General features: G+C 38.7%; 1 protein-coding gene across 5 annotated transcripts in view; it reads right to left on the bottom strand.

Moving 5' to 3' along the window:
* Positions 1-2,067: 2,067 nt before the first annotated feature.
* NF1 (neurofibromin 1) overlaps positions 2,068-26,612 on the bottom strand; it is a 253,009-nt gene continuing 228,464 nt past the window's right edge. For all 5 annotated transcript variants that reach the window (XM_064271434.1, XM_064271436.1, XM_064271435.1 and 2 more), the window contains 8 exons: positions 25,494-25,651; positions 22,671-22,793; positions 22,146-22,276; positions 21,866-21,966; positions 20,594-20,736; positions 20,198-20,244; positions 18,799-19,015; positions 2,068-5,711 (listed from right to left, as the gene is read on the bottom strand). In XM_064271434.1, the coding sequence (XP_064127504.1) occupies positions 5,569-5,711; positions 18,799-19,015; positions 20,198-20,244; positions 20,594-20,736; positions 21,866-21,966; positions 22,146-22,276; positions 22,671-22,793; positions 25,494-25,651 (1,063 nt within the window). In that variant the 3' untranslated portion in view covers positions 2,068-5,568. The remainder of the gene's footprint in view (positions 5,712-18,798; positions 19,016-20,197; positions 20,245-20,593; positions 20,737-21,865; positions 21,967-22,145; positions 22,277-22,670; positions 22,794-25,493; positions 25,652-26,612) is intronic.

Raw genomic sequence — 26,612 nt, forward strand, 5'->3', positions numbered from 1 at the left:
ATAATATAGAAGCCTTAAGTGTTATTTACCAACCATCTGTTAAGCACCTTTGAACAAGGCACGACTCCTACATCTAGAGCCCCAAAGCCTAATGGGGAGAGAGGACGGCAGTCAGTGTCCACAACTTTGTAACAAAGAGCTGTTATAGGGGCAAGAGAAGGGTTCCCAACGCAGCTCCTGGGAGATCAGAAAGCATTTTTTCCAAGAGGTACTGATGCTGGTGTTAATTCTTGAAAACAAGGTGCCAGTGTTTTTTGAATGAATGACTGCTGCAAATTCAAAACGACTTGGTACTTTGGTATTGAATACTTTTGGCCTCCTGTAGAATCTTAGATATATGTCTCAGTGTGTGTGGCGGTGGTGTGGCGGGGTTGCTGCCTAAGGAACAGACCACCTCACTTTTTCTGCCTTCGCCCACAAATCATCAAGGTGGTAAAGTAGCATCATTCACCATTAGTCTCTCATCCTACTTCGACTTTGCGGGGGGGGCTCAAGACATTTACAATTGCTAGGCTAGAGAGCGTCCCTATTTTTTGCCCGTCGGGGGACAAGGCGTGTCTTTATGTACTTTTTCAATGTAGAAAATAACGATTTCCCAAAGAGGGACAAAAGAATGATAGAAAATAAGAACACGACAAGCCCATCTCTTTTGTGTTGAGTGGCCATCTATCTAGACTTCTGCTTCCTGTGCTCCCTGGCAGCTCGTCCACAGCCTCCATTACCTCCTGTGCACTGAAAACTTTGAAGCCTGATTTTCAGTTGTTCACTGGACATATCCCCACTTGCAAACTCTGTAGTCATTTTCCAAGACCCAACTCCTCGGTCGTAAACCACTCTGTGACCTCAAGAGTGCCATCCACACTTTGGGACACTGGTCTGTTTATGCAGCTGAGTTCCCCCATTAAACTATGAGCTCATGGAGGGCAGAGGGCGAGCTTGCTTCTTTGTATCCACAATGCCTGGCATAGGGATCCGCACAATTATAATCAACTGAAAACGTTTCTTTGAACAAATGAATGCAATCAGCTGAGGTTACATCTGTTGACATTTTCTTTCCTTAAAAATATTTGAGTTGGGGCCCTATTAAAGAGTCCAGGGTGACTTCCCTATTTTACAAGGAGGAAGCAGACCCTGTGGAGGGAATTTTGAACCCTGTAATCCTGAACCCTGTGAAGGAAGGCTTACTTCTCTTTATCACCACTATCTTATTTGACTCCCAGCATAAACTCATGGTAAAGGACTGAGAAATGTCTTGGAGTGTGACTTTTGGGGACAAAGGTAACAGCCTTTTAGGTAAAATGAAGCTGCTCTGGACACTTTAAATATACATGCATACATGTTATGCGCACGTACGCACACACAACACACACGCACCCCTCTCCCAGGACCCCATCCCTGGAGTTTGCCTTGGAGGTTTGGGATGGTACTCAAGAATATTACCAAGCTCTCCAGGGAGGTATTCCTGCTTTTCTGTCCTCCAATAAACAGACCAGCACTGGCTTAGACCTGCAGGTATCTGTTTCCCAGCCTTTTTAGTCCACTGTTTATCACTGGAGGCTGCTGCCTTCACCAGTCTCCTCTCCTGGGTCAGCTCTGTTCTGCCCACCAGGTCTAGGCTGGAGTCCCTCTCCATCTGGGTATAGACCACACGAGGGGGCTAAACGGAATAGTAAAGCTCACAGCAGCTGAGCCAGGGAAGGGGCTTCAAGGTGTTTTACACATGTAGTGTTGCAGAAGATTCCTTAGGGGGAGAGCTGAAAAAGCTGGAGAGAACTGGTGAGGTCCTAACGCATCCCTCTAGCAAGTGGTCTCGGGATTTCTGATCATTTTAGGAGAGCTCAAGCCAGCCTATCCCTGAGAGGAGAGCTGCCTCTGAGTTTGGCAGGCCCTGAAAAAGCATTTCACCACAACTATTTTTAGTTTAGAGACTGGGAACCCAAAAGCATCCTTTAAAAAAAAAAAAAGGAAATTGCCTTATTTGTTTCATAAGACCAGGGAGAGATGGGGGAAGTGAGAAAACAGAGCTTGATGCGCCTGAAGAAATCAAATAACTCCCCACATCTTACAGCAGATTGAATTTACATTTTACTTAAAAAAAGGGAGGGAGTACATACACGAGGAGGAAAGTGGGGGTGGGGAACAACACTGATCTGAAATGGATTTCTACAATTTCCCCTCCAATTACCAATCTTGTCTGTTGGGCAGTATCCCTCCTGCTGGCGTACAATGGCTTACAATATTAACAAGGTTGTAGACAAGAAAACTGCCAAAATTTAGGCCAGGAAGGAAAGGAAAGTAAGTTATCATATACAATGTAAGTTTACAACACATAGCATTTTCTTAAAATGATGTAACGCAGTTGCAGGAAGAAGTTAACAATACTAACACGAGAATAATCAAATTTTGTTTGTTATCCATGTACAGCAACTAACTGCTTTACAAAAAAGCAAAATAATACAATATATCATCACATGTATTTACAGTGTAGTAAATATACTTTTCTGTCAAATTTTACACAAACTATTTACAGGTGAATATACTGCATTAAAAAAAATTGTGTGGCTGACACTAAGTGAATTTTCGTATAAATTCATTGCATAACATTGAATAAGACATGCCTCATTACGCCTGGGCGGGGGGGTCGGGGGAGATGTAAAAACAAAAACAAAAAACCCCAAAACAACAACAAAAACTGAATCACCCTACACTCCACAAACCCTGAAGGGCTGCTGGCTTCCATTCTGTGTCCCCCACAAGGACATAGTTCCTGGTGGTGGAAGTTCACTGTGGTGTCCTGAGCACCTGGCTCGGGCCCAGTGCTGGGTAATGAACGGTGCTGGCTGAAGGACAGAGCACCGGCCACTTCCCCGCAGAGACAGTGAATGAAGCCTTGGCAAACAGGGGCAGGCACCTGGGACAGGGACACTGGTACACTAGGTAGACTACGTGACGAGAACATGGCGGTTGCTGTTTCCCTTTTCAAAGTCAGGGGAAACATCCACAAACTTTGAACAAATTGGTGATAATGTTCTTTACAGAACATACATCAAATTATGCAAAATGGGCAACTTACTCTGAATTGCAGAATTTCTTTTGTAGATTACAGGTATAAGGCCTAAAAAGGTGTTTCATTTCTCAGGGGACGCATACCGGTGAGAGATTTAGCTCACGTTCATTTTAGTTACTCGGAAAGCTGTAATTTTCTTCCAAAGGCGGAAATTCTTTAAACAAGGTAAACTTTAAACCTTAGTTAAGTTTTCAAATTCCTAAAAGTAATTTTTGCAGTTCGAAGAAGGCTCACATTGGATTTGTGCAACGCTGATCGTTTCATGAGGTACTTTAAGTGAATTCATTCACTACATGAGAGGGAAATAATAAATCCATCTAAGAAAAATGGCACGACTTGGGAAACGGGTTTATGGAAGGACCAACATCTTCAACAGTAAAATTTTGGAAGTTTCTCTATTTTGATGGAAGAAGCAAAATAGCATACTGCCACTCACTGTCATATGCACCAAACTAAGAAACAAAGAGAAAAAAAAAGACAGTGAACTACAATCATGAAAGGCTCACACTGCCTGGTATTTCAGGAGCCAAGAAGCTGTGGCACCGACACCAGAAAAGCACTGGGCTGTGGGAGAGCCACACTCGGCACTGGTGAATGGTCTATTTCTAAACACAGTCCTAGTCGTGGCTTCTTTAGGGTCTTAGTTGCTCTGTTACTATAAACATTTTAGTCTAATGCAGCCGCTATAACGGTTAAAAAGAAATGTTTGATTAATTGCACCTGTCTTCAATATTTCCCAATAATTCTATGTCAAAATAACTACTTACACTAAGTTTTTTTTTTTTCTTTTGGCAAATGGTTCTTACTTTTCCCAGGACTGTAAACAAATTAAAAAAATTAAATTGTTATTTCTGAATATCAAAAGCAATTTTATTTACATGAACATATTACACTGTTACGGTGTGGATAAATGCGAAATGTGTTATATTATTAAAATCAGAACACTTATATGTACCATTATTTATTGATTTAGCTGTGGAGTTTAATTTACTGAAATCCACTAATGAAACAGCACTACAGGAAACTCCTCTCCCCCAGGTCGCCCTCCCCCAAAGCCATTATTATATCTTAACACATAAAGGGAACCTGGGACGAGGGGGAAATATTGTAATAAATATGGTTTAGCTCTAAATTGGAATATCCAGATACTAATATGCTCACCGAAGTCAAATTATCTTGCAGACTGCAGGCACCATGAGGAAACCCGATTGCATTACCAGGGCAATGCCGTAACAACAACCCACACCGTCCAGCGTAGCAGCGACTCTTATGGCCCCCTATCTTCGCACTAATGCAGGCCGACCAGTCGTTTCACAGTGATCAAATGCAGTTCTATCCTACAGAACCCGAATGCTCTGCTAAAGAGATTCCTGATTTTTTGGCAGGGAGGGGGAAGAGTGTAAGACATTTAAAATACATCTTATTTAAAAAATTTATGATAATATACAACATACTCTATGTTTCTTGGAAAATTATTTAAGAAAAAAAAGTGTCAGCTACTCTAAAAGTCACGTACCATTCCATTTTGCTACGGAGCTAATGCAAACAGCAATGACATTTACCTTTTAGAACAATTTTCAACACTTTGTTCACTGATTCCCTGCTCGGAATTAATTAGGAAAGAAAAAGAGGAGAAAAAAAATGTATAATTACTATACTTAGTATAGCTGCGGCTTACCAAAAAACAAACAAAACAAAACAAACTTCTAGTATATTTAAAGATTAAAAGAGAATCAGCTGGAGAAAAAAATAAACTAGTTTTGATGACTGAGTTTGGATAAGGCCTCAGAACTCATAGTTTTGATTCGTAACATTAAGATACATGTAGTTACTCTTAATCTCCTCTAATTATTGCTAGTACGCAAGTGTTAATATTTCTTAAGAACTCACTAAAAATACCAAATCCCCCACCCCCAAAGTACCTCGCCTGTGGCTTTATGTTGTGAAGTCACTGAGGCTTGACCCCTATGGTTCCTTCAGTTTTGTAAAGTAAAAAAAAGTCCACAGCTAAAAGTCAGATTAAGCATATTGGGGTTATATTATTTCTCCCATAGATTTCTATCTTGAGAAGTGTGTAAATAAGACTAACACTTTACTTTGTATGATGAAGAAGGGGAAAACATAGAAGGCAGAGTTCTGTGCAAATGGCTTTCATATCTGGCTAGTAGTAGCAGTATTCAAGAATTCGTCCTCTCTCACAATTGAGATGTTCTCAGTTCAAGCTTCCCGACCTCCCACTTTCTTTGCAGTTGTTCTGAATACTTGCTTAAACCAGACACACAGCAAAAGGAGAAGAAAAAAAGTTAAAGAAAGAGCAGCATTAAATTTAGGCAATGCTTCCAAGAGTTGATCATCTGGCAACATGGCAGACTGGATGAGCTCATTATAAAACATGAAGTGCAGCATCACAGCTGGTGGTGATGGGGCAAGGCTAGGGGAGGGGTCACTAGTGAAGAGCCCATGTATGTTAAGTCTGTTTGAAAAAAGAAAGAAAGAAAGCTTCACACGATCTTCTTAATGCTATTACGTTTGAAACTGCCGGCGCTTCTTTGCTTCTGCACTTGGCTTGCGGATCCATGCCGAGTTCGTCCACTGTTACAGTGGCCGGTGGTGGGGGAGAGCTCAACGTTCTCCTTGTCGATTCCTGAAGAGAAACAGAGCACCCAGTTACCCCCTCGCTTTTGGTGTTAAGCTTCAGGATTAAATCTTACTATTTTATATACGATCAACCTGCAAAATGTTTTATGCGTATTTCATTTTAATAATCAACTGCCAAAACATTTATAAAGGCTTTGTCACTCAGCAAACCTCAAATTTTGTTAAGCAAGATTTGCCATCATAGCAGAAAAACAGCACAAGAAGAAAGAAAGGAGAAGCTGCAAGAAAAAGCTAGAGGCAGGCAGGCTTTGGCTGAATGAAAAGCCAAGCGGCCAACAGGGAACACCAGAACTCCCTTCTCCAAGTCATACCAGAAGCTTCCAGCAGAGGCCAGCTTCTAGCCACATATCTTTACTCATGTTTATCCACAGAATATACTCTCCAGTTGCAGAATGCACAGATCTAAAAATTAAATTTTTACTTGCTTTCTGTCAAATTCATCATTTCAAAGAAAGGTCAGATGTTTCTTATTTTTTCAACCACAGTGCCTGTCCTCAAACCAAACCAAACCTGTTGCCGTTGAGTCGATTCCGACTCATACCGACCCTACAGGACAGAGTAGAACTGCCCCATAGGGTTTCCAAGGAGCGCCTGGTGGATTTGAACTGCCAACCTTTTGGTTAGCAGCCATAGCTCTTAACCACTATGCCACCAAGGGTTTCTGCCTGTCCCAAAGGAACTCAAATATTTACTGATAAAATAATGTATCACAAAGGTCATACTGTAGAATCTTTGCTCTGACTTTCATCTATGGCAATTCATTTCATTTCATGTTTTGCACCTGAAACAAGTTCCATTTATTTCTCTTATGGTGGAGATTAAAATCTTCAAAAGCTGGTCCCTAAAATATTTTACAAATAATCTAAGTAGTAACATCAGAAAAGTAACCAGAAACAAAAACGAGATATTTTCACCCACCGAATTAGCAAAGATTACAAATTAGATAGAAGAATGGTGGTTACCCTTGGGGAAACAGAGGCTGGAGCGGGCAACGCAGGTGGCTTTGGAGTGCTAGCAATGTTCTGTTTCTTGACTCGGTTGCTGGATTTTCAAGTGTGTTTCCTTTCTAAAAACTCATTAAGCTGTAAACTTATGATTTGTGTGCTTTTCTGTCTGTTATACACCAATAAAATCTACCAAAAAAAACTGGACTGATTTTTTTGGCATATCAGTGGGAGTACAAATACTTGGACAGTATTTTGTGAATTTGTTTCAAAATGTAAAGTACTGATTGAGATTTACTGATACAGAAAGATGACTATAATTTTGCGATAGAAAAAAAAAAATCAAGTTAAAAAACAGCATGTATGTTCCCACACTACTGGAAGGAAGAAAACAAACAAAAAAACTGACACATAGAGAAGATGCTGAAAAAACATTTGTCAAAATATGTGATCTCTGGATGATGAGATTCCAGGTAATTTTTACTTTCTTCTTTATTCTTATCTGTACCATTTGAATTGTTAAAAATAATCATAAGCAGTAGCTATCTCCATTTCTGGACAAAAATTAGTATTTCAAGTCAAGAAGTATTTGTTGTTAAATTGACTATCTCTACAGGATGGAAACCCTGGTGGCACAGTGGTTAAGCATTATGGCTGCTAACCAAGAGGTCAGCAGCTGTAATCCACCAGGCGCTCCTTGGAAACCCTATGGGGCAGCTCTACTCTGTCCTATAAGGTCGCTGTGAGTCGGTATCGACTTGATGGCAGTGGGTTTGGTTTGGGTTTTATCTCTACAGGATAAAATTCAACCCAGGTTTTTTCTCATCTCTATTTCCTTCATGGTGCATTCTGCTGTCCTCTACCTGAACCACTTTCTCCTTCCTTTTTCCTCCCTGCTTTTACACAGCATTTACTACATTTGCCTATAAGATGACTACTCCTATATACGTCTTATTTCCGCCACTAGACTAAAGCACCTTGACGGGCAAAGACAATTACTCTTTTTTTTCCCTATAAGATATAGTTGATGACTTCTTTAGTAAATGTGGGTTGAACTAAATGCATCCATTTTTTAAAAATATGATGACTGGCTCCCTGTAATTCATAGCCAGAAAGCATGAAACTTCTAATCTCCTCCTGAGGGTGCCATATATTTAGTAGAAAAGACAATTACATTTTCTCCCCCTCTGGCTTCTGCCATCTGAAATTATCATGGAACTTGTTGGTGTTATTTCACCTTTCAGTTCCTTTCATGTGCATGTGATCCATAAGTTCAAGTCCAACAGTTCCTTATCTGGAGTCATTTCCCTAAAAGGGAGTAAGAGTCAATGCAAAACTAGGCTTTAAAGTGAAAAGCTTTGAAACAACTATGGAGCTGGCCATCAGGAGGGACACACAGCTTGGACAAACATCAGGAGCGCCCTGTGGCTCTCCGTCAGCAATCTGCCCCCTGGGACTCTGTCTTATGTGCCTTCCTTTGGAGGAGGCTTGATACGGCTGGACTATGGTACATTCTGAGGGGAAAGCAGCAAGGCAGTGGTGCTTCTGTCTGAGGATAAGAGCCTGGTCAGTGATATTCTAGAGAATTAAAATGACATAAATTGTACTCATGCAGATTAAGTCGCCAAGGTGAAGATTTCTACAAAGAAGTACAAAGAATATTCTATTGTTTTGTTAAGCAAATTACCTTTTTTTACTTAATTTTTAAAAAGCCTTGTCTCCTATTACATGTTAAGGATAAAAAGCTGTAAAATTGTACACATAACATGACCTCAATCTATGTAAAGAAACTGGAAGGAAACAGACCAAAATGTTAATCAACAGTGGTCATCTTAGAGTGGTGGGACTACGGGTGACTTTTTTCCTCTTTCTACTTCTCTCTAAATCGTATATTTCCCCCCCTAAGGAGCAGCAGTATCTTTTAATTAAAAAATGTGAAAGTATGGCTGCCTTGGCAGCCCTGTCACTCATCACCCAAAGTGTCATTGCTATGTGAGGCTGATGTCCTATGTCTACTCTCAAATTTAATTTTCATCTCACTTCAATTCTGTTCGTGCATGTTTGTGTTTTTTTCCTGCTCTGTGACTCAACTCTACAAGTGACACCCAGGTAAATGAGATGTGACTGTGATTCCTCTGGACAACCACTAGGTGGGCCCTGGGGCGAAATTCAACTGTGCAGCAAAGATGCTTTATTTTAAGGATCAAAGCAGAAACTGACATAAAAATCCTAGAGGGTCTACTAAAAACAAAAACAAAAAACAATTAAAATGCATTATATATTTATGTCAAAATACAGAATCTTAGAAAAGCTAAGTCAGTATGAAGCAGAATGATCACAGTATCTGGCTCCTGCATTTTCAGTTTCTAAGCAAAGTTCTCACTTCTGATAATTCTGGCAGCGTTCTTTGTTTTCACCCTCTAAAATTAGAAGCTGGTGAAGAACCTGGTCTCGGCATTCTACAGGGCAACTCTAAGATCATCAGCCAGGCTGCTGGAATGGAGACGAAATCAACCCCCGTTGGTCCCCGGTGTATTTTAAATTATTGAAAAGACCTTGGTGTTGCACTTTTCATCCAGGCCTCCGTGAGGTTTTGTGTTCTAGTCTTTATGCCCCTAAAAACTGGCTCTCCTTTCTGGACCTTGGTGGGCACAAACGTAAAGATCCATGAGGTGACAAACCCAGAGGCCACAACCTGAATGAAATAAGGCTAAAAACTTCTGTGGTCCTGATTCACGAGTTTAAATTTGGCCACAGACACGCTGCGGTCAAACCAGAGAACAGTTACAAATAGGCAAGGCAGAAGAAGCCGAAAATTCTCTACAACAGTGTATTAACAGCACTATGCTTCAATGAATTATGGTGGCTCCAGATAAAGATCCTAAATAAAACGTGTCATTGACCAAAATGTAGTGAACTGAGTCAGTGAGGAAAAAGATTAGATTACATTACAGTTACTTAACTTATATGTCTATCTCCTCTGCTAGAACATGAGTTCCTTGAAGGCAGGTATCAAGGCTTGTTTATTTTGCAACTAATGATAGCACTCCGGTCTGACAAGTAATAAAACAATTATTTTAAACTCACGTATTTTTTAAACGCTAAAACATGGTCCCAAACTGGAATCTAATGTCTTCAAAATAATAAAAGGGTTGAATCTCTTTCAATTCTTAAGAAGCTGAGGAAGATGGGTTAAATAATTTGTGAGTTTTACCACAAAAATGAAGGACAAATAATAACCCAGCTCTCCCACCACCTGCACAGGGGCTGTAGTAGGTTGTCTGATTCTGTTTTGCTTAGACTGTCATATTTATAATAATGCAAATGTGGCAGATGACTTGTTTATTATATATACAAGGCAAATGGGTCATAAGACTCGGTTATTACACATATAAGAAGGCAAACACGTTAGAGGGCTCACTGGTTACACATATAATAAGGCAAACATGCCAGAAGACCCAGGTTTGTGACTTGGTTGGATCGGAACTCTGCCTATCCCAAAGAACAGTGAGAAGAATCAGATAAGATAAACTATGTGAAGATTTTTTTCACATAGACAAAATAATTGCTAAACAAATTCGATGCTTCTAATACCTGAAGTAAATAGACCCAGTGAGGTACTGGAAAGAGTCTTAGAACAAATGGACAGGATTTGATTTTTATGCTAGAATTTATACAATTACTGAAGCAAATATAAATAAGCACAAAATATATCTCAGAAGAAAATGTAAATATAGCTTGTTCTTATACTACAGTAAATACATTCATGGAGATGTGCTGAACATATATTTAGGAGTATTTGTGTTTTAAGCTAAATACACAAAACAGTAAACATAAGAATTTTTATCTATTTAAAATGTACTTTTACCAATAACACTTCTTTTTTTGGTTAGGTCTAATCTTTCTGAGCAATAATCACAGAAGAATAAAAGAAATAAAAGGTATCTTTTATAAATTAGACATAGTGTATCAAATTATTCTTCTTGGTTCTTAGAGCTAACTAATGGCCACACTCCTTTTCTTAACACAGCTTACAGAGTAGACGGACAGCTTTAATTTCTAAGGAAACACTGGGGCTGGCTTTATATTTGGAGAAAATAAAATCTTCTCAGCTTTTGCTGAAGATATTTAAAAAACAGTTGCAGCAGTACATTGACAGGGAACTGCCAGAAATTCAAGGTGGATTCTGCCAGAAATTTCAAGGTAGATTCAGAAAAGGAAGTGGATCAAGGGGTATCACTGCCGATGTCAGATGGATGCTGGCTGAAAGCAGAGAATACCAGAAGGATGTCTACCTGTCTTTCACTGACTATGCAAAGGCATCCGACTGTGTGGATCATAACAAATTATGAATAAAATCGCGAAGAATGGGAATTCCAGAACACTTAACTGTGCTCACTTGGAGCCTGTACATTGACCAAGAAGCAGTGGTTCAAACAGAACGAGGGGATACTGTGTGGTCTGCAATCAGGAAACATGTGCCTCAGGGATGTATCCTCTCACCATCCTTATTCAATCTGTACACTGAGAAAATAATCTAAGAAGCTGGACTATATCAAGAAGAACATGGCATCGGAATTGGAGGAAGACTCATTAACAACCTGTGACACAGAGATGACACAACCTTGCCTGCTGAAAGTGGAGAGGTCTTGAAGCACTTTCTGATGAACATCAAAGACTACGGCCTTCAGTAAGGATTACACTTCAACGTAAAGAAAACAAAAATTCTCCCAAAGAAAAGACTGAAGTTGTCAACGATTTCATTTCACTTGGATCCACAATCAATGTCCATGGAAGCAGCAGCCAAGAAATCAAATGCTGTATTGCATTGGACAAATCCGCTGCAAAAGATCTCTATAAAGGGTTAAAAAGCAAAGATGTCACCTTGAGGACTAAGGTGTGCCTGACTCAAGCCATGGTGTTTTCAATTGCCTCATATGCATGCAAAAGATGGACAATGAATAAAAAGACGAAGAACTGATGCCTTTGAATTATGGTGTTGGATAAGAATGCTGAATATACCATGGACTGCCAAAAGAACAAACAAATCTGTCTTGGAAGAAGTACAACCAGAATGTTACTTAGAAGCAGGCATGGTGAGGCTTCATCTCAAGTACTTTGGATGTGTTCTCAGGAGAGACTAGTCCCTGGAGAAAGACATCATACTTGATAAAGTAGAGGGTCAGTGAGAAAGAGAAAGACCCTCAACGAGATGGACTGACACAGTGGCTGCAACAATGGGCTCAAACATAGCAAGGATTGCGAGGATGGTGCAGGACCAGGCAGTGTTTTGTTCTGTTGTACACAGGGTTGCTGCGAGTCGGAACTGACTCAACGATAACCTAACAACAGCAGCAAGCTTAAAAAACAAAATCTTCCTCAAACCATATATCCTATTTTTCTGTTTATTAACTCTTCCTTGAATTTTTTAAATAACTGGCTTTGTGTTAGTACTGGGCTAGGATTGTATCTTTAGTGCTCAGGGTGAGTACAGCAGTTCCTAAGCTGAGCCAAAACACACACTGGCCCTGTGGTTCTGATAAGCACCCAGACCTTATAAAGTGGTGGCTTTACAAGTTCCTCAGGTGCTAAGCCAGACTGTGCTTATAAGGACTGGTAAATGAAGTCTCATGCCATGTGCCCGGAATGAGTGCAGGGTAAGCAGTATTTTGTGCAAATATGATAGAGTAAAAAATACCTTGATGAGGGAACAGCTGCGTGAAAACTGCTGATTTAGAGCAAGGCAGAGAAGCTTCACAGATATAAAACAGAAAAAACAAAAAACCAAAAAAAAAAAAAAAAAAAAAAAAACCAAAATGAACAACGTCCATAAGATTTTTTTTTTAAAAAAGTGAAATACTATTAGATACTAGATAATCATTATGGTTCCTTGTTTTTGCTAATAAATCTGACTTTAATTATTGAACTCTGAACATTAATTTCCTAAACATCATAATCTATAATTACAGAACCTGTAATTCTTACAGAACTTATACTTTTACAGATAGATGTGTTTCCTACCACCTTTATTAGAATTAAGAATTTTAGTTTAAATCAAGAATTAAACGGAAAAATGATGAAAATTAGCAGAAATTACAGGAAGCAACTGCTCAGATTAAAATGATTTTTTCTCAAGTACAGGACAATAACAGAGAAGGGAAACAAATCAAGAAAATACCAAATAAAGGTGCGGTGATACCATGAATACTTTTTAAAACATGAAAATCGTTTCTGTGATTTTAAGTGGTCTCAAAATAGAGGCTTTTAATTTTATTCTAAAAAAGTGGTATTTTAAACCCAGTAAACATATTAGGAGTAATACTGACTCAGTCCAAGTTTAGACTAATGGCTTTGATGAACTATCACTCTGCACGCACAGCTGTCAGTGCTAGTGGCTCAGGAATGCTTCTGAATACTAGCCAACCCACCCACCTCCTGGGGGGCAGTCTGCAGTTCAGAAGCAAAGTGAGCAAATGACTGACAGACTTAGGCACAGGCCATAAATAAAGTAGAAGTGAATTTGAAATAAGGAACAGCAAAATTGGTCTTTGCTCTAAAAAAATCATGCTCCAATGCTAGCAGTAAAATAAGCTAGTCAAAGGAAAAAAAAATGGCTTTTTCTAGTAAAAAACATTTAAAATAGGTCACAGGCTTGTTTTTGCTTAAAAAATTATAACATACACCTCACATTTTTTTTTGAGGTAAAAAGTGTATATTTTAAAACTTTGCCACAATTACCTAATTCTTCCAAACAAATGTCCCTTGGAGATATAACATGACAAAACCCAAAACCCGTTGCCATCGAGTCGATTCCGACTCATAGTGACCCTATAGGACAGAGTAGAACTGCCCCATGGAGTTTCCAAGGAGCGCCTGGCGGATTCGAACTGCTGACCTCTTGGTTAGCAGCCATAGCACTTAACCACTACGCCACCAGGGTTTCCAATAACATGACAAGTACCACAAAAAAGGTAAAAGAGTTACCTATGTACACTTTACTGTTCTCACTATTCTGAAATCTACTTGAGGGCAGGCATCGTGCCCTATTAGCTCCCCTGCTTCCTTGGGTCTAATAGAGCCCTCTGCATATAGTAAACAATGAATAGCTGTAGGGTAAGTATCCAGGATCCTGGCTATTCACTACAAAATATTATATTAATGTAAAATTAATCTTAAGAGTTAATATCAAAGAACTCGTGTACACTTAGAACAGGGATCACAAATAAATAACAATTTTAGCTCAAAACCCAGTATGAGAGCCACAGGAAAAATTGTCAAATCCCTGGGGGCCAGAGTCTCCTTCATTTTTGAATGCCCCAGACTGCCTAGCATATACCTACCAGATAGGGGTCCAAATGCTTACTGGATTACATTACGAAAAATATTAGGTGATCCTGACAGAGCAGAAATTAAATTTCAAAACTCTGGTAATAGATCTATTTAATTTCTTTTTAATAAGTACTAAGTTCATATAGGAAACCCTGGTGGCACAGTGTTTAAGTGTTACAGTTGCTAACCAAAAGGTTGACAGCTCAAATCCACCAGGCTCTCCTTGGAAACACTACGGGGCAGTTCTACTCTGTCCTATAGGGCATTATTTGAGTCAGAATCGACTCGATGGTAACGTGTTTGGTTTTTTTAAGTTCATATAATTCCATCTGAATCTTTATTTCTAGCATACTTGGTCTTCCATATCTAAAAAGTATGCTGAGAGATAATATTTGAAATGGTTATGAATCATTCAAAATATAGCTTTAAAAAAGGCTTCTTTGCTCATCTGCTGAGAAAACCTACTTGTGGCTTGGCTTTAAGCAAGAGCAAGAAAATAGCATTTTTTAGGTAAATACAGTTGATTTTCCAGTTCTAATCCTGGTTCTTCAATTCATGTCTAGCTAAGCTACACTAGACCTAATAACGAATCCAAACATCAAGTTCTGGAGTAAATGTTATGGGTTATCTTCTCGACATTCTCAGCAACATTTGGGGTAGTCTAAAGAGGAAAAGCTTTATTCCCATTTGGCTAATAGGGCCACAGTTAACACAATTTTATATGCACTAAACTAGTCCATTGGCTCCATTGACGCCAAGTTCAATTCTACTAGGGAGGGATTCAGAGATAGTCATCTAAGTATTTTTAGATGTGGACTTAAAAAACAATCCCCTTTGTAGTAAGGGGATGGACAAGTGGGCTATGATAATTTATTAAGAAAGATGCATTTATTAAGAAACTTAACTGCCTTAGATAAGTTTTTCTTCAAAAGCTGGTGATTGATGAATTATCACCAAAAAAAAAATTTTTTTTAAACAAGGTTTAATGCTGGCAGGTTCATGAATCTCTTTATCGAGGTGATTATCAAACAGCAGAGAATGCTGGAAACCAAAAGAAAATATAGCTTAGGGGCTGATCCTGATGTAAAAGCACCAAAGATCTAGAAAGCAGCCAGAGTCTTGCACTGACACGTGAAGTCTGCAGCAAAGGACTGAGTTATGTGTAGATCAGGAACTTCTGCCTTTGATACAGGGCACCAGGGCCTTCACCTGCTTAAGCTCAGTAGACTGGGCACAGGTTGAAGCTGGATAATCTGATGGGAAGCCACACTTCTCAATTTCAGGAAGTGACCCAGCTTTAAATACTGCTGCTTGGGACTTGGAGGATGGCAGTGGAACTAAGGAGCTATTTTGGTATCTATACAACTAAATGTTGTTGTTGGTGGATGCCATCAAGTGACAGGGCAGGCTGTAATCTTTATGGGAGCATATCTTTCTCTCGTGGAGCCTCTGAGTGGGTTCAAACTGACAACCTTTTGGTTAGCAGCCAAGTGCTGTGCCACCAGGGGCCCTTATATAGCTAAATAGCAAAACTGAAATGCTGGATTGAGTCAGAATTATGGATAAGATTCATCACTCCCTTTAGCCCTTTAGTAACAGCAAACTCAGCTCCATAAACAAATGAGTAGATAAGGGTACAACATTACATGGAGGTAAAGACATGAAGCTGTTCCAACTAATTACAGAGGAAGTATCATAACTCTTACCCTGAGAGGTATTCCATAAGAGAGGTGACAAAAACACAATTATTAGGCACACAGATGAACCAGGATCCTTTCATGGAAATAAACCCACAACTTAGAGACACAAACAGACTTTGTGGAACAGAACACTTACTAGTGAAAAGATAAAGGCTTTCTACAAAAACATATAGTAAAATAACCTAGCAAACCAAAGGGAGCACAATTTAGAAACATTAATAACTGAACACAGTGATTTAATTCTACTAATTTTAAAGCTCTAATTTCTTTGGAGAATAGTCAGAGGTTTTCAATGTGTCGTAAGTAGTCTATTCAAGTAACCATTTTTGGAAAACTACTGGGGTGATATGAATGGTTTAAAACTGTGACCAAAACCATATATACCAGTCTCTGGTTCTTATAGACAATTTTAAATAAGAGGTTGCAGAGCAGGACTTTTTCCAAAGCCAATGATGTGGCAAATGCCCAAACCATCACTGGACATGGTTATTCATCAACTAGCAGGGGAATCTGTACGGATACCTATATTCTCAATGTGATTATTTTATTGTCCCCATCAGCGGGCAAAGATTGGCTGAAATCCCCGTAACAATCAGCCTGAATTAAAAAAAAGTTAATAGAAAAACAAGTACTTATTTTGACAAGTCTAACACCACTCTAGCAACCCAAGAGGCAAAAGTTCAGTCAAAATGAACCAAATTTTAAAAACAAAAACTAAACCCATCGCCACAGAGTCAATTCTGACTCACAGTGACCCTCCCTATAAGACAGAGTAGAGCTGCGCCACATGCTTTTCAAGGAGCGGCTGGTGGATTTGAACTGCCGACCTTCTGGTTAGCAGCCGAGTTCTTAATTTTTGTGCCACCAGGACTCCAACTAAAACAAAAAAACAGGAGGACCAATATAGACAGAGTCTACTAATTTTCTAATTGTGATTAACTTTAGTGTTTGACCATTCTAAAAGCAACAACCTGGACAACTAACAACAAAAACAACACGGAGGAAAGGAACTGGTGGAATTAAGGGAAGGCAGATTAGAACCAGACAGACAGGCAGACAGACAGATACAGAGGCAATGAGTGTGGTAGAAAGAGCACGGGCTCTGGGTCTAGATAAGAGCTGTGGGACTCTTCTAAATCTCGGTCTCCCACGGCACACAAAGCTGTGAGCCTAGAACTAAATCACCTCCATGGTCCATCCTAGCTCCAAAATGCTAAGGTTTTATTGGGGCGGGGGTGGGGGGTGGGGGGTGACTATGTTATCTGGAACGAAGTCGATTTCAAGTTTTTCCCTATTTTAACAGTTCAAATCGTGATAATGGGGCAGGATCACAGGCAAAGGCTAGCACAGTGGTTTTCAAACCCTAGTGTGCATAAGAATCACCTGAGGCTTTATTAAAACACAGATTGCTGGCTGGGCCTCATCCTCGAGAGTTTTTTTGTCCAGTAGGTCCGGGGTCAGAATCCCAGCATTTGCATTTCTAACAAGCTCCCAGATGATGGTGATGCTGCTGACCTGGGGACCACACTCGGAGAACCACTGACCCATAGAATCAGTGACAGAGGACAAGCCAACATGATTATACCAAAAACCAAACCCACTGTTGCTTAGTCAATTCTGATTCACAGCAACCCTACAGGACAGAGCAGAACTGCCCCAGAGGATTTCCAAGGCTGTAATCTTTATGGAAGCAGACTGCCACATCTTTCTTTGGTGGAGTGGCTGGTGGGTTCGAATCACTGACCTTTTGGTTAGCAGCCGGGCTCTTACCCCACTGTGCCACCAGGGTTTTTAGCATGGTTATACAGGGGGAAAGTTGGCCAAATTTCCTTCTTGGGAGGAAAAAAGGATTACCTGACTAGATACAGTAAGGTGATTAACAGATAAATGCTGAATTAAATCATTTGTTTCCTCTGTCAACTAAAGCTTTGTTATTACCTAAAGCTTAATGGTTGAATATGATTACTTTACGCAGTGGCTTATAATATGTACTGGATGTTATATTTGCTATTCTTCAGAATCTTCAAAACTATTATGTGCTTAAAAGTTCATACAAAACTGGGATTATAAACTGGGGAGTCTATTTCTGGATCCTGAACATCACAAAATAGTTGTAACACATCATGTAACTTTTTAAAAGAAAATTCATGGCAACAGTGAAAGGAACTATGCATAGTAACTTCTTTGTAATGAGGTGCTTCATAACTGAAATTTTTAGGCAACAGAACTTTAAATACAAAACCTTCTTTTATTTTAATCACTTTAGAAACAGATTTTTCTAAATAGAACCATGACTGTAACGAAGTTTTCCCTCATTATTCACTGTCATCACGACACACACAACTTCAGCTCTGTAACGAGTAACAGCCCCAGGGTCGATCAGGTTGTGTGATGCCGTTAGCCCTGACACTGAATGAGCCCAGAGTTCTGTAGGTTTCTCAGTTCTACGGTGTTTATCTAGCCACCCTGCCTATTATTTCTCAGCGTACCCACTTCTAAGTTGTCTGTGGAATTGGTATACTTTCCCCACTTGGATCTAACAGTGACTCCACAGTAAGGAATACGCTTAGGCCCTTTAAGATGTTATTTCCTTGAGGTGACTTTTCTGGTCTGGTTATTTATTTACATCCAGATTTTGAGGTTGTTCTGTGGATGGTCGAATTGTTGCTGGCAGCAGGATAGTGCGGCACCACTATATTTTGTGTGTTTTTTTTTTTTTTTTTTGAAAGAAGTATGCTGTATCAGAGACACAGAAGCCCTTAGGGCAATGTTAGTATAGCTAGTAAAGGAATTACAGGTCTGCTCTCTTACAGGGTGATGTAGCTTAGGCTGCTCTTCCTGCCCATACTCTAAGACCTTACCGACCTTGGACACTACAGGAACACTCTAAATATCTCACTGTCTTAAGTCTAACTTGTTTGAAAGTAGAAAGCTTTATAGAGTAACAAAATTCAAGTCAGCTACAAGGAAAAGAAGAAAGGTAAGGTGAACCTCATGAAAAAAAGGAGCAAATCTGCTATAAACTGGTAACAAGGGAATTCCTAATGCTGGAATACTGATATTATTGCTCAAATTTATGATAAAGATTACATTTACTGACCTGGGGAATGCTGGGAAGTTGCAAGTGAGGTCATGGAATTAGAAAGGTTAAGGTTAGCAGTAATACTAAGCTGGCTCTGCACTGCAGGAGGATAAGGAGATGTGGGTGTCAGGAGGGACTCCTCACTGGTTTCTTCATCAATTCCAGGCAAATACGTGTCAATCAAGGCATCAAGAAACTTAACAATAAGCTCAGCATAGTCTGGGATTTGTGTTTGCTGTAATGGAAAATAGGAAATTATTTTAGCTCCATTCTTCTTTTTGTAAATCCCCTTTGAAGCCAAAAATTTTTAATTCAGTTTTTGTTTTGGGCTTAATTTATGATTTTTCTTCCTTCGATCACTGAAAAAAGGGGGTGGGATAACATTTATAGACTACCATGGGACTTACAACTGGGACATTTATTCAGCTCACACTTAAAGCTTCCAGGAGAACCTGCAATTACTGAAAGCCATGCACAGACAAAGATGGAATTTAATCCTGAGACAATACAATCATCAGGAATGATGTCTAGCCAATTTTCCAAAACAGAGCAAATTAGCAGAGCATCATCAGTCTAGCTGCCACTTAGCAAGTCAACTAACTAGACACTGTGAAGGGCTCAGAGGGCGACTGGCTAATCAAGCTATAAAAACTCCTGCATGATACAGCTGTTTGTGACTTCAGGCCCACTTTTTTAGTGACGGCCTTTGCATGTCAAGAGATATTCAGCAATTTGGGTACTAAAAAGACAAAATTACATAGTAACTATCCAATTCTTAAAAATTGGAACAAGGCTCAGACAATTTATACTGATTTAGCACCCCCTGTATCTAGACCACAGCACTACGAACTGTGGGGGGAAGAAACTGAAGTCCTGCCTTCAAGGAACCGCCATCAATTTGGAGAGACACCATATACAAAGAATGTAATTAAATACATATTTGTACAGCACTGTAGCAACTAATGCCAATCAAAGAACAAACTGGATAGGAACAAATGAGGATATATCCAGGGGTAAACAGATCTAATCCAGCAGGTTGGAAGGAAAATCATTTTCAGGAGATAGATTTTAACCGCAGGGTAATGCTCCTTTTTCTCACATGATACGTGAAGTGTGTGCACTGAGATATCAAATACATGAAGCCTAAGGGCAGAGAAGTTTTAAAGAAGCTTGTCATACCCTGCTGAAAAGTCAAGCATAAACTGAGTTATTTTTTATAAAAACTGTTAAATACTTTAAGCATATTAAAGATGCTGTTCTTTGAAAGAATCTTGTGGTAAAAAACTTGATAAAATAACTTATGTGTTTATTATGATTCGTTATTCTGGTTTCAACATAACGTGTGTTCTTAAAGCAGGCACACTTATGTAGAAAAAAACTTCTGTCAGTCGTAACAAAGCAAAATATATTTTCTTACCTTTGAAAAGGGTCCTGCAAATCTCCACAAGCCATTAAAACCAAAACCTGCAACAAATCAAATGTTACTCTTATGACGATCATGACATCTTTTAATCTTAACAGATGTTAAATACACTGTATAGCTGATCTATGCACACAATGAAAACATTTTCTCAGGATAGGGTCAAAGCAGACTAAAACTCACTTAAAATATACTCAGTATAAAACCACAGTTTAATTTAAAAAAAAAAACAAAACCAGTTATCCTACTGAACATACAATTAAAAGAATCACGTGAAGAGAGAAATAGGAACAAGCCTATTCCTTCTAAAGAATTCTGTAGTTGAGTGCATTCTACGATAGTACCCATATTAGCAAGTTCAACAACCACCCTTCTCGTGATACATTTATTTACTTTGCAAGTAAGATGTTTGGTACTGTGGTGGGGATTCTTCATGGTACACCACACTCTGCACAATCCCATGGATCGGATTTAACAAATTTGGATCTTGGCACAATGACAACAGGGTATTGATCTTAGAGTCCAACAAATTGTGTCTGAAAAATAAAAGTCAACAAAGAAACATTTTAGAAGAAAAGTCAATGAAAATATACACTGGAAAGCATAATATTCCCCAGAACAATGTGACAAAAATGGAGATGTGTGCTTTTTTACTTTCTGATGCTTTTCTATATATTCCAAATTTTCTATAATGAGTGTGGGTGGGTGTGGGTGTGTGTGGGTGTGTTTGCATGCGTGTGTACATGTGTGTTTGTCTTTTTGGCTTGTCTCTTGTTTCCTTTCTGGTCATCAGGGAAAAGAAGATAAAAAAAATAAGTAGTACTGACATAAACATGAACTATAGACAGTGAGTTTCTGTTCAAGACAAGGATGGCTTTTGTCTGCCACTTAGCATGTTTTAGGGTCATTTTCTTCCTGCTGTCGGTTGATGTGTACCTAGGGAGGTAAACCTAAATTTAATATTAGTCATTGATTAATAAATGCTCATTCAGATCAAATAAGAAAAGAAAAATTGGCTTAGATGGGGTGGAATATATAAAGCAATTCAAACTTAAAAAGAAATGAATTATTTCTAATCTAGCTACAATCCATTAATAAAAATAACTGAGAGCTAACTATATACCATTCTGAAATTTTAAAAGGAGATTAATATGGAAATAGTGGTGCTACATAGACGGCCAAGATCAGGAACTGCATTTCCGAAGTTCCCTTGGGTTATATGGATTTGAACAACACTTTGAGGTTAATATTATTTTAGACCTTAAGAGAAAATAAAATTCACCTCCCAAATAGGGGATGAATTTTATTTTCACTCAGCTGTGGATAAATAAAAAATCCCTACTAAGAAGAAAACCAAAACAGGTATGCCGATTAAATACGGCAGTCTGATGGTTTGCTCCTAAGTGAGAAAATGAACAATGCTCATCATGATGAACCACTTAAGAAATCGACAAGATAAAAAATGTTTTTTTTCTAATAAACCAAAACTAGTTTTAACCACCATTAAATATACTATCTCTAAGCTAAAATCACTCTCACAGTATCTCGCTGTCCCCTTTCAACAACCAGTGAACATTACTGGGTAACACTTCTCCCAAGTCGTGATACAGTATTTGACTTCAAGACAGGTACAAAAATTAATTAAAAGCAAAAGGAGATACTTACACAACAGGAAAAACTTTTGGGAAAACAACACTGGCTTCTGCTAAGTATTCATAAAGAATTCGTTGATCAAATTCATCCGTGGTATATTTTACCAGTGTAGCCTGCCAAGATGAAAAAAGTAAACAATATTTTTACTTCATGGCTGAATTATTTGTTTTGGTGAGAAGCAGAAGACTTCTGCTTTCATGTTTTTAATATTTAAGGGCTTCCTAAGAGTAGATTAGAATAAAAACTTATAGGAGGAAAAAAAAAAAATCCTCAAAATAGCAAAAAACCTTACTAGTACAGTAAGAAGAAGGGCTTGGATTTTCGGATCAGTAAGTACTTCTTCATCCAAGAGAACATTCGATTCAGACACTGAAACTTTACGTAAATGTGGGTGCTGTTGTGATGAGGAAATCCTTTGAGTTTCTGCAGTTTAAGATACGGATTATATGATCAGCTGTACTAATTAAATACACATATTGGATACCACTTCACCTATCATATTTAGATATTAGCTCTAAAATCCAGTAGCTCTTTAGCAGATACTTGCAAATATCAACATAAACATCGTATAGAGTTATCATTCACCTATATAAAAGTTTTGGCTAGCTGTTTACATTGTTGTATAACATATATGTCATTAAAATGACAGGATAACTGTTATTTTAAGGACTGTATAGCTTATGTTCCAGAAAAGAACAAATGTTTCTCTATTTCACCCTCAAGATTCTAAGAAATGGTTGGAAAATAAATACGGCTTTAGTGTAATCTCCCATCTTATTTTCAATGGTCTAGATGAATAATTAACTTTGTTTCTCACCCATTTCATAATCAGTTTCAGCTACTCTCCTCATTTTGGGAGGTGTTGTGATCCCTGATTCCATTTCTTGCCGTTTAGGAGCCTTTGTATCTGATATCAAATGATCAAAACTTTTTCTTGTTCCTATAAACGAAAGTGACAGAATATGGAAGTTAATTAACCAGTGCTTTTTTATGATAAGTACACTTACAAGAAAACAAAAAAAAAATGTTCAGCTATAAAGCATTTAAGCTATCACTTAAGGATCCAAAGAAAGTCAAACATCTCCCTGGAGCAGAGTTTCTCTCATTTATTCTCCATCCTTCAAAGGATTTTGGTCACACAGCTTTCCATTTCAAGACAGGATGTATCTTATTGGTCCACATTAAACTGAGATTATGTTCACTAAACTGGAAGTATGCCAAACTCTACAACATGCACAATTATTGAGAACAAATACAGAGGTATGTACTGCTTAGCAGCAAAGATCAATTATGTCTGAACAGCATTTTCAATTTAAAAATTTTTGCTGGTGCCATGAATTAACATATGAGGAATTTCCAAACTTGCGTAAAATCCAAGTTTTATTTTACTTCTTCTTCTTCTTTAAGGTCAAAGTATTGAAACTGGATTATCTGGAACTTATATTTTCCTGTTCTTTACATTCGAGCCTGCTAACTTCTTGGTGCAGCTGTAAAAACAGCCCTGGAATACTTTCCACGGTACTGTTTTATAAAAGCCAGAACTGAAGCTGATTTAATAAAAGCTGACAACTGAACACTTAAGACATATAATGCTCTAATAATCTCAAGTATTAATACTAATATTCATAATAAGTGGTCATAAATATCAAGGCTAAATAATTTAACAGCCCAAAATGATCTAGTCCAGCCTCTTCATTTCACCCACATGTAAACTGAGGAAGCCATAAACATATGCTCCTGGATATCCTGAAGGGGTCTCAGATGTATCAGTTGAACTAAGTTTATCCTTTATTGCAAACATGTTAGTCTCAATCTCTGTGAATGGAGTCATTATATCCAGCCAGTCTTTGAAGCTAGAAACTTCTGCCATCCTTCAGAGCCTTCTCCCTCCCTACCTGTCCCAATCAATCAGGCACTAAGTCTTGTCCATTCTACTTCAGAAATCTATCCCAAACCTGATTTCTGTTCTCTCTTCTCCCACTGCTCTTGTCTTATAATTGCAGGCCTACACCTTTTTTTTTTTTGGCCTAGACTGCTGCATCAATCTCTTAATTGGCCCTCTTGCCAAAAATCTCTATTTCCCCACATTTGCTGCCAGGAAAACTTCCCCAAAATTAAGATTTGGTCATGTCCCTCCCCTGCTTAAAGATTTCTGTTGGATATATGATAGGCTAGATCTCTTAACATGGCACAAAGTCTTTTACAACCCAGTTTCAAACCTTCTCTAGCCTCATTTCTCCCCTACTCCCTGTGATCCAGTTACAATTAATGGCTTACTGTACGTGCCAACTGCTTTTCCTGACTTTTCTTTTGTCCTAGTCCCTGCTCTTGAATGCCTTTCCTTATCCTGCGTCTACCTGGCGAGCAATCGTTAAATCTTCAAGACCCAGCTCAGATGTTACCTCTCTGCAGCTTTTCCTCATTTCTCCAGACCCTCAAGTGCCCCCTCTCCCTGAGCACAGCAAACCATCCATATTACTTTAATGGCACCTAGGAAGGCTGTTGTAATCAGCTGATTATAAGTCTTTGCCATATCTTTTTCATTTAACACACGGGATGAGTGAATTTACAACTGGATTTTCTCTGAGGTTAGTTTTTCATTTATAACTTCCTTGGCATGAAAACCCAGAATTACAAAACACAAAGTAACCAGGAAACTCCTAGATTATGGCAAAAGCACTGATGGAAGAAACTTGAACAAAAGGTAACAGACCTATGTGACTAGTAACAGTGATTACATTTGCGGTTTCTATTTCATAGCTTACTGGCAGGTTACTTAGCTCTCAGTGCAGTGACTGTTCACTCATTTCCTTATGAACACAAACATTTCCACAAGACCTAAAGATATGCAAATATGCTTGCATGGCTAACTGAAACTCACTTAGCCATTCAACATTGGTCACTGAAATACTAATCTCAACATATTTCAGTAACAATTAAAACTTTAGTCAAAGGAGCATAAGAGCATCTTGGCATTTCCTCGGTGGCAGGTGGGATCAGTGGCTCCTTCATTAACTTACTTTCAGTTACTGAAAAGGGAAAGAGTTCTACAGCATTTTAGGTGTACTTCTCATTGACAAATGTCAATGTAAGTGAGCAATCGAAACTTTCAAGAATCCTAACTTCTTATGGTAATCTGAAAATATATTATTTTACCACTTCGTCTTTTCAAAGAAACAATGACAAGGAGTGTTTTTACAGCTTTATACCATATTCTGTTTTCGGATGATAACTTTGGGAAATACATCATTCAAGGCCTTGCATCTGACAGCAGCAAGACTATTCCTTTCTTGCAGCCATCTGAAGTCTCTCCCACTCCCACTTCCCTGCTGCTTGCTCAAGGCAGAACAAAACAAGGAGAGCCATGTGTTTAGTCTAGGAATCCGGAAAAGACTGTCTCAAGATCCCATTCTCATTCCTTTATCTTAACTGATAATGGCTTAGCTGATCTATCAAACTCTTTTATAACTGGCATCAAAAACTTTGCTAAATCCAAACAGAAAAATACTGAACAGTTTCAAATAATTTTCCGAGAGTAAAAGTAAGCATCTGAATGCTAACCAGGAAACTCCTAGAAGATTATGGTAAAAGCATTAGTGAAAAATAAGTAAAATATCCACATAACTTATGATAAACTAACCAAGTAACTTCTTAGTGTTGGCCTGAGACGGCTGCCCCATATCCAAGCTCATGGATTTCCTAGCTCGGGGACTGGTCTGGCCCACAGTTGGATAGGTGGCTGCAAGGTACCCTTCAGAACCTTTGGGAGAAGACCATGGCTGATTCTCCTTTAGCGTCCTGAGAGATTTAAACAATCGAGAAGAATTAATTAACGTGATGACCAATACAACCACTGTTTGCCCCTTCTGAATAGTTCCATTTCCCAATGACAACAATCAATTTTAAAACAGCATTTCAAGGGGCTTTAAGGTACAAACTCTTAATGCCTCCCTAGGAAGGATCAACATTCTTGCCATAGTATCTTGTACATAATAGGTACTTATCAAATGATGAACAGAACTGTACTGCATTAATTTTTTAATCAGGGCAAATCAAGTATAAATAGGCAACTGTATTTTTGGTTTAAAAATTAAGGAAATCAGCCTTAATTTACATTTTGACAGAGAAACACAGGCATTACTTTCTCAAAAGGGCATATGTTTCCTCAAGAAAATATAATCATGGTAACGACAGAAGAATAAACCAAACCCAATGCTGTCGAATCAATTCCAGCTCACGGTGACGCTATAGGACAGAGTAGAACTGCTCCATTGGGCAATAAGGCTGTAATCTTTATGGAAGCAGACTGCCACATCCTTCTCCCACGAAGTGGCTGGTGGGTTTGCATCACGGGCCTTGGCAGCCAAGCACTTAACCACTACACCACTAGGGCTCCTGACTGAAGAATACGACCAACAAAAACCAAATATGCCTGGAAAAACTCATGCAAAGGTTAAAATCTCAGTTGGAAATTGTTGAGGGCTTTTTATCAAAAAGTGGAAGGTTGATAAACTGAATGATACAGATAGAAGATTGTTTTTCTGTGTTCAAAACTGTACTTAAGCCTTAAAGATACTTTCATTTAATTGAAAATCTAGCAAGTCCTCAAATGATATCATTATCAGGGAGATTTTCATGTATTGTATTTTTATGCAAATAATGCCCACATTAATATGTTTTTCACCAACAGTACAACCTCTTTGTGCATTATTTTCCTAGGTGCTATGCATGTTACATGTGTGGGCGTGTTATTTATGTG

The sequence above is a fragment of the Loxodonta africana genome, chromosome 18 (genome assembly GCF_030014295.1).
Source record: "Loxodonta africana isolate mLoxAfr1 chromosome 18, mLoxAfr1.hap2, whole genome shotgun sequence".
In the NCBI taxonomy this organism is placed as follows: Eukaryota; Metazoa; Chordata; class Mammalia; order Proboscidea; family Elephantidae; genus Loxodonta; species Loxodonta africana.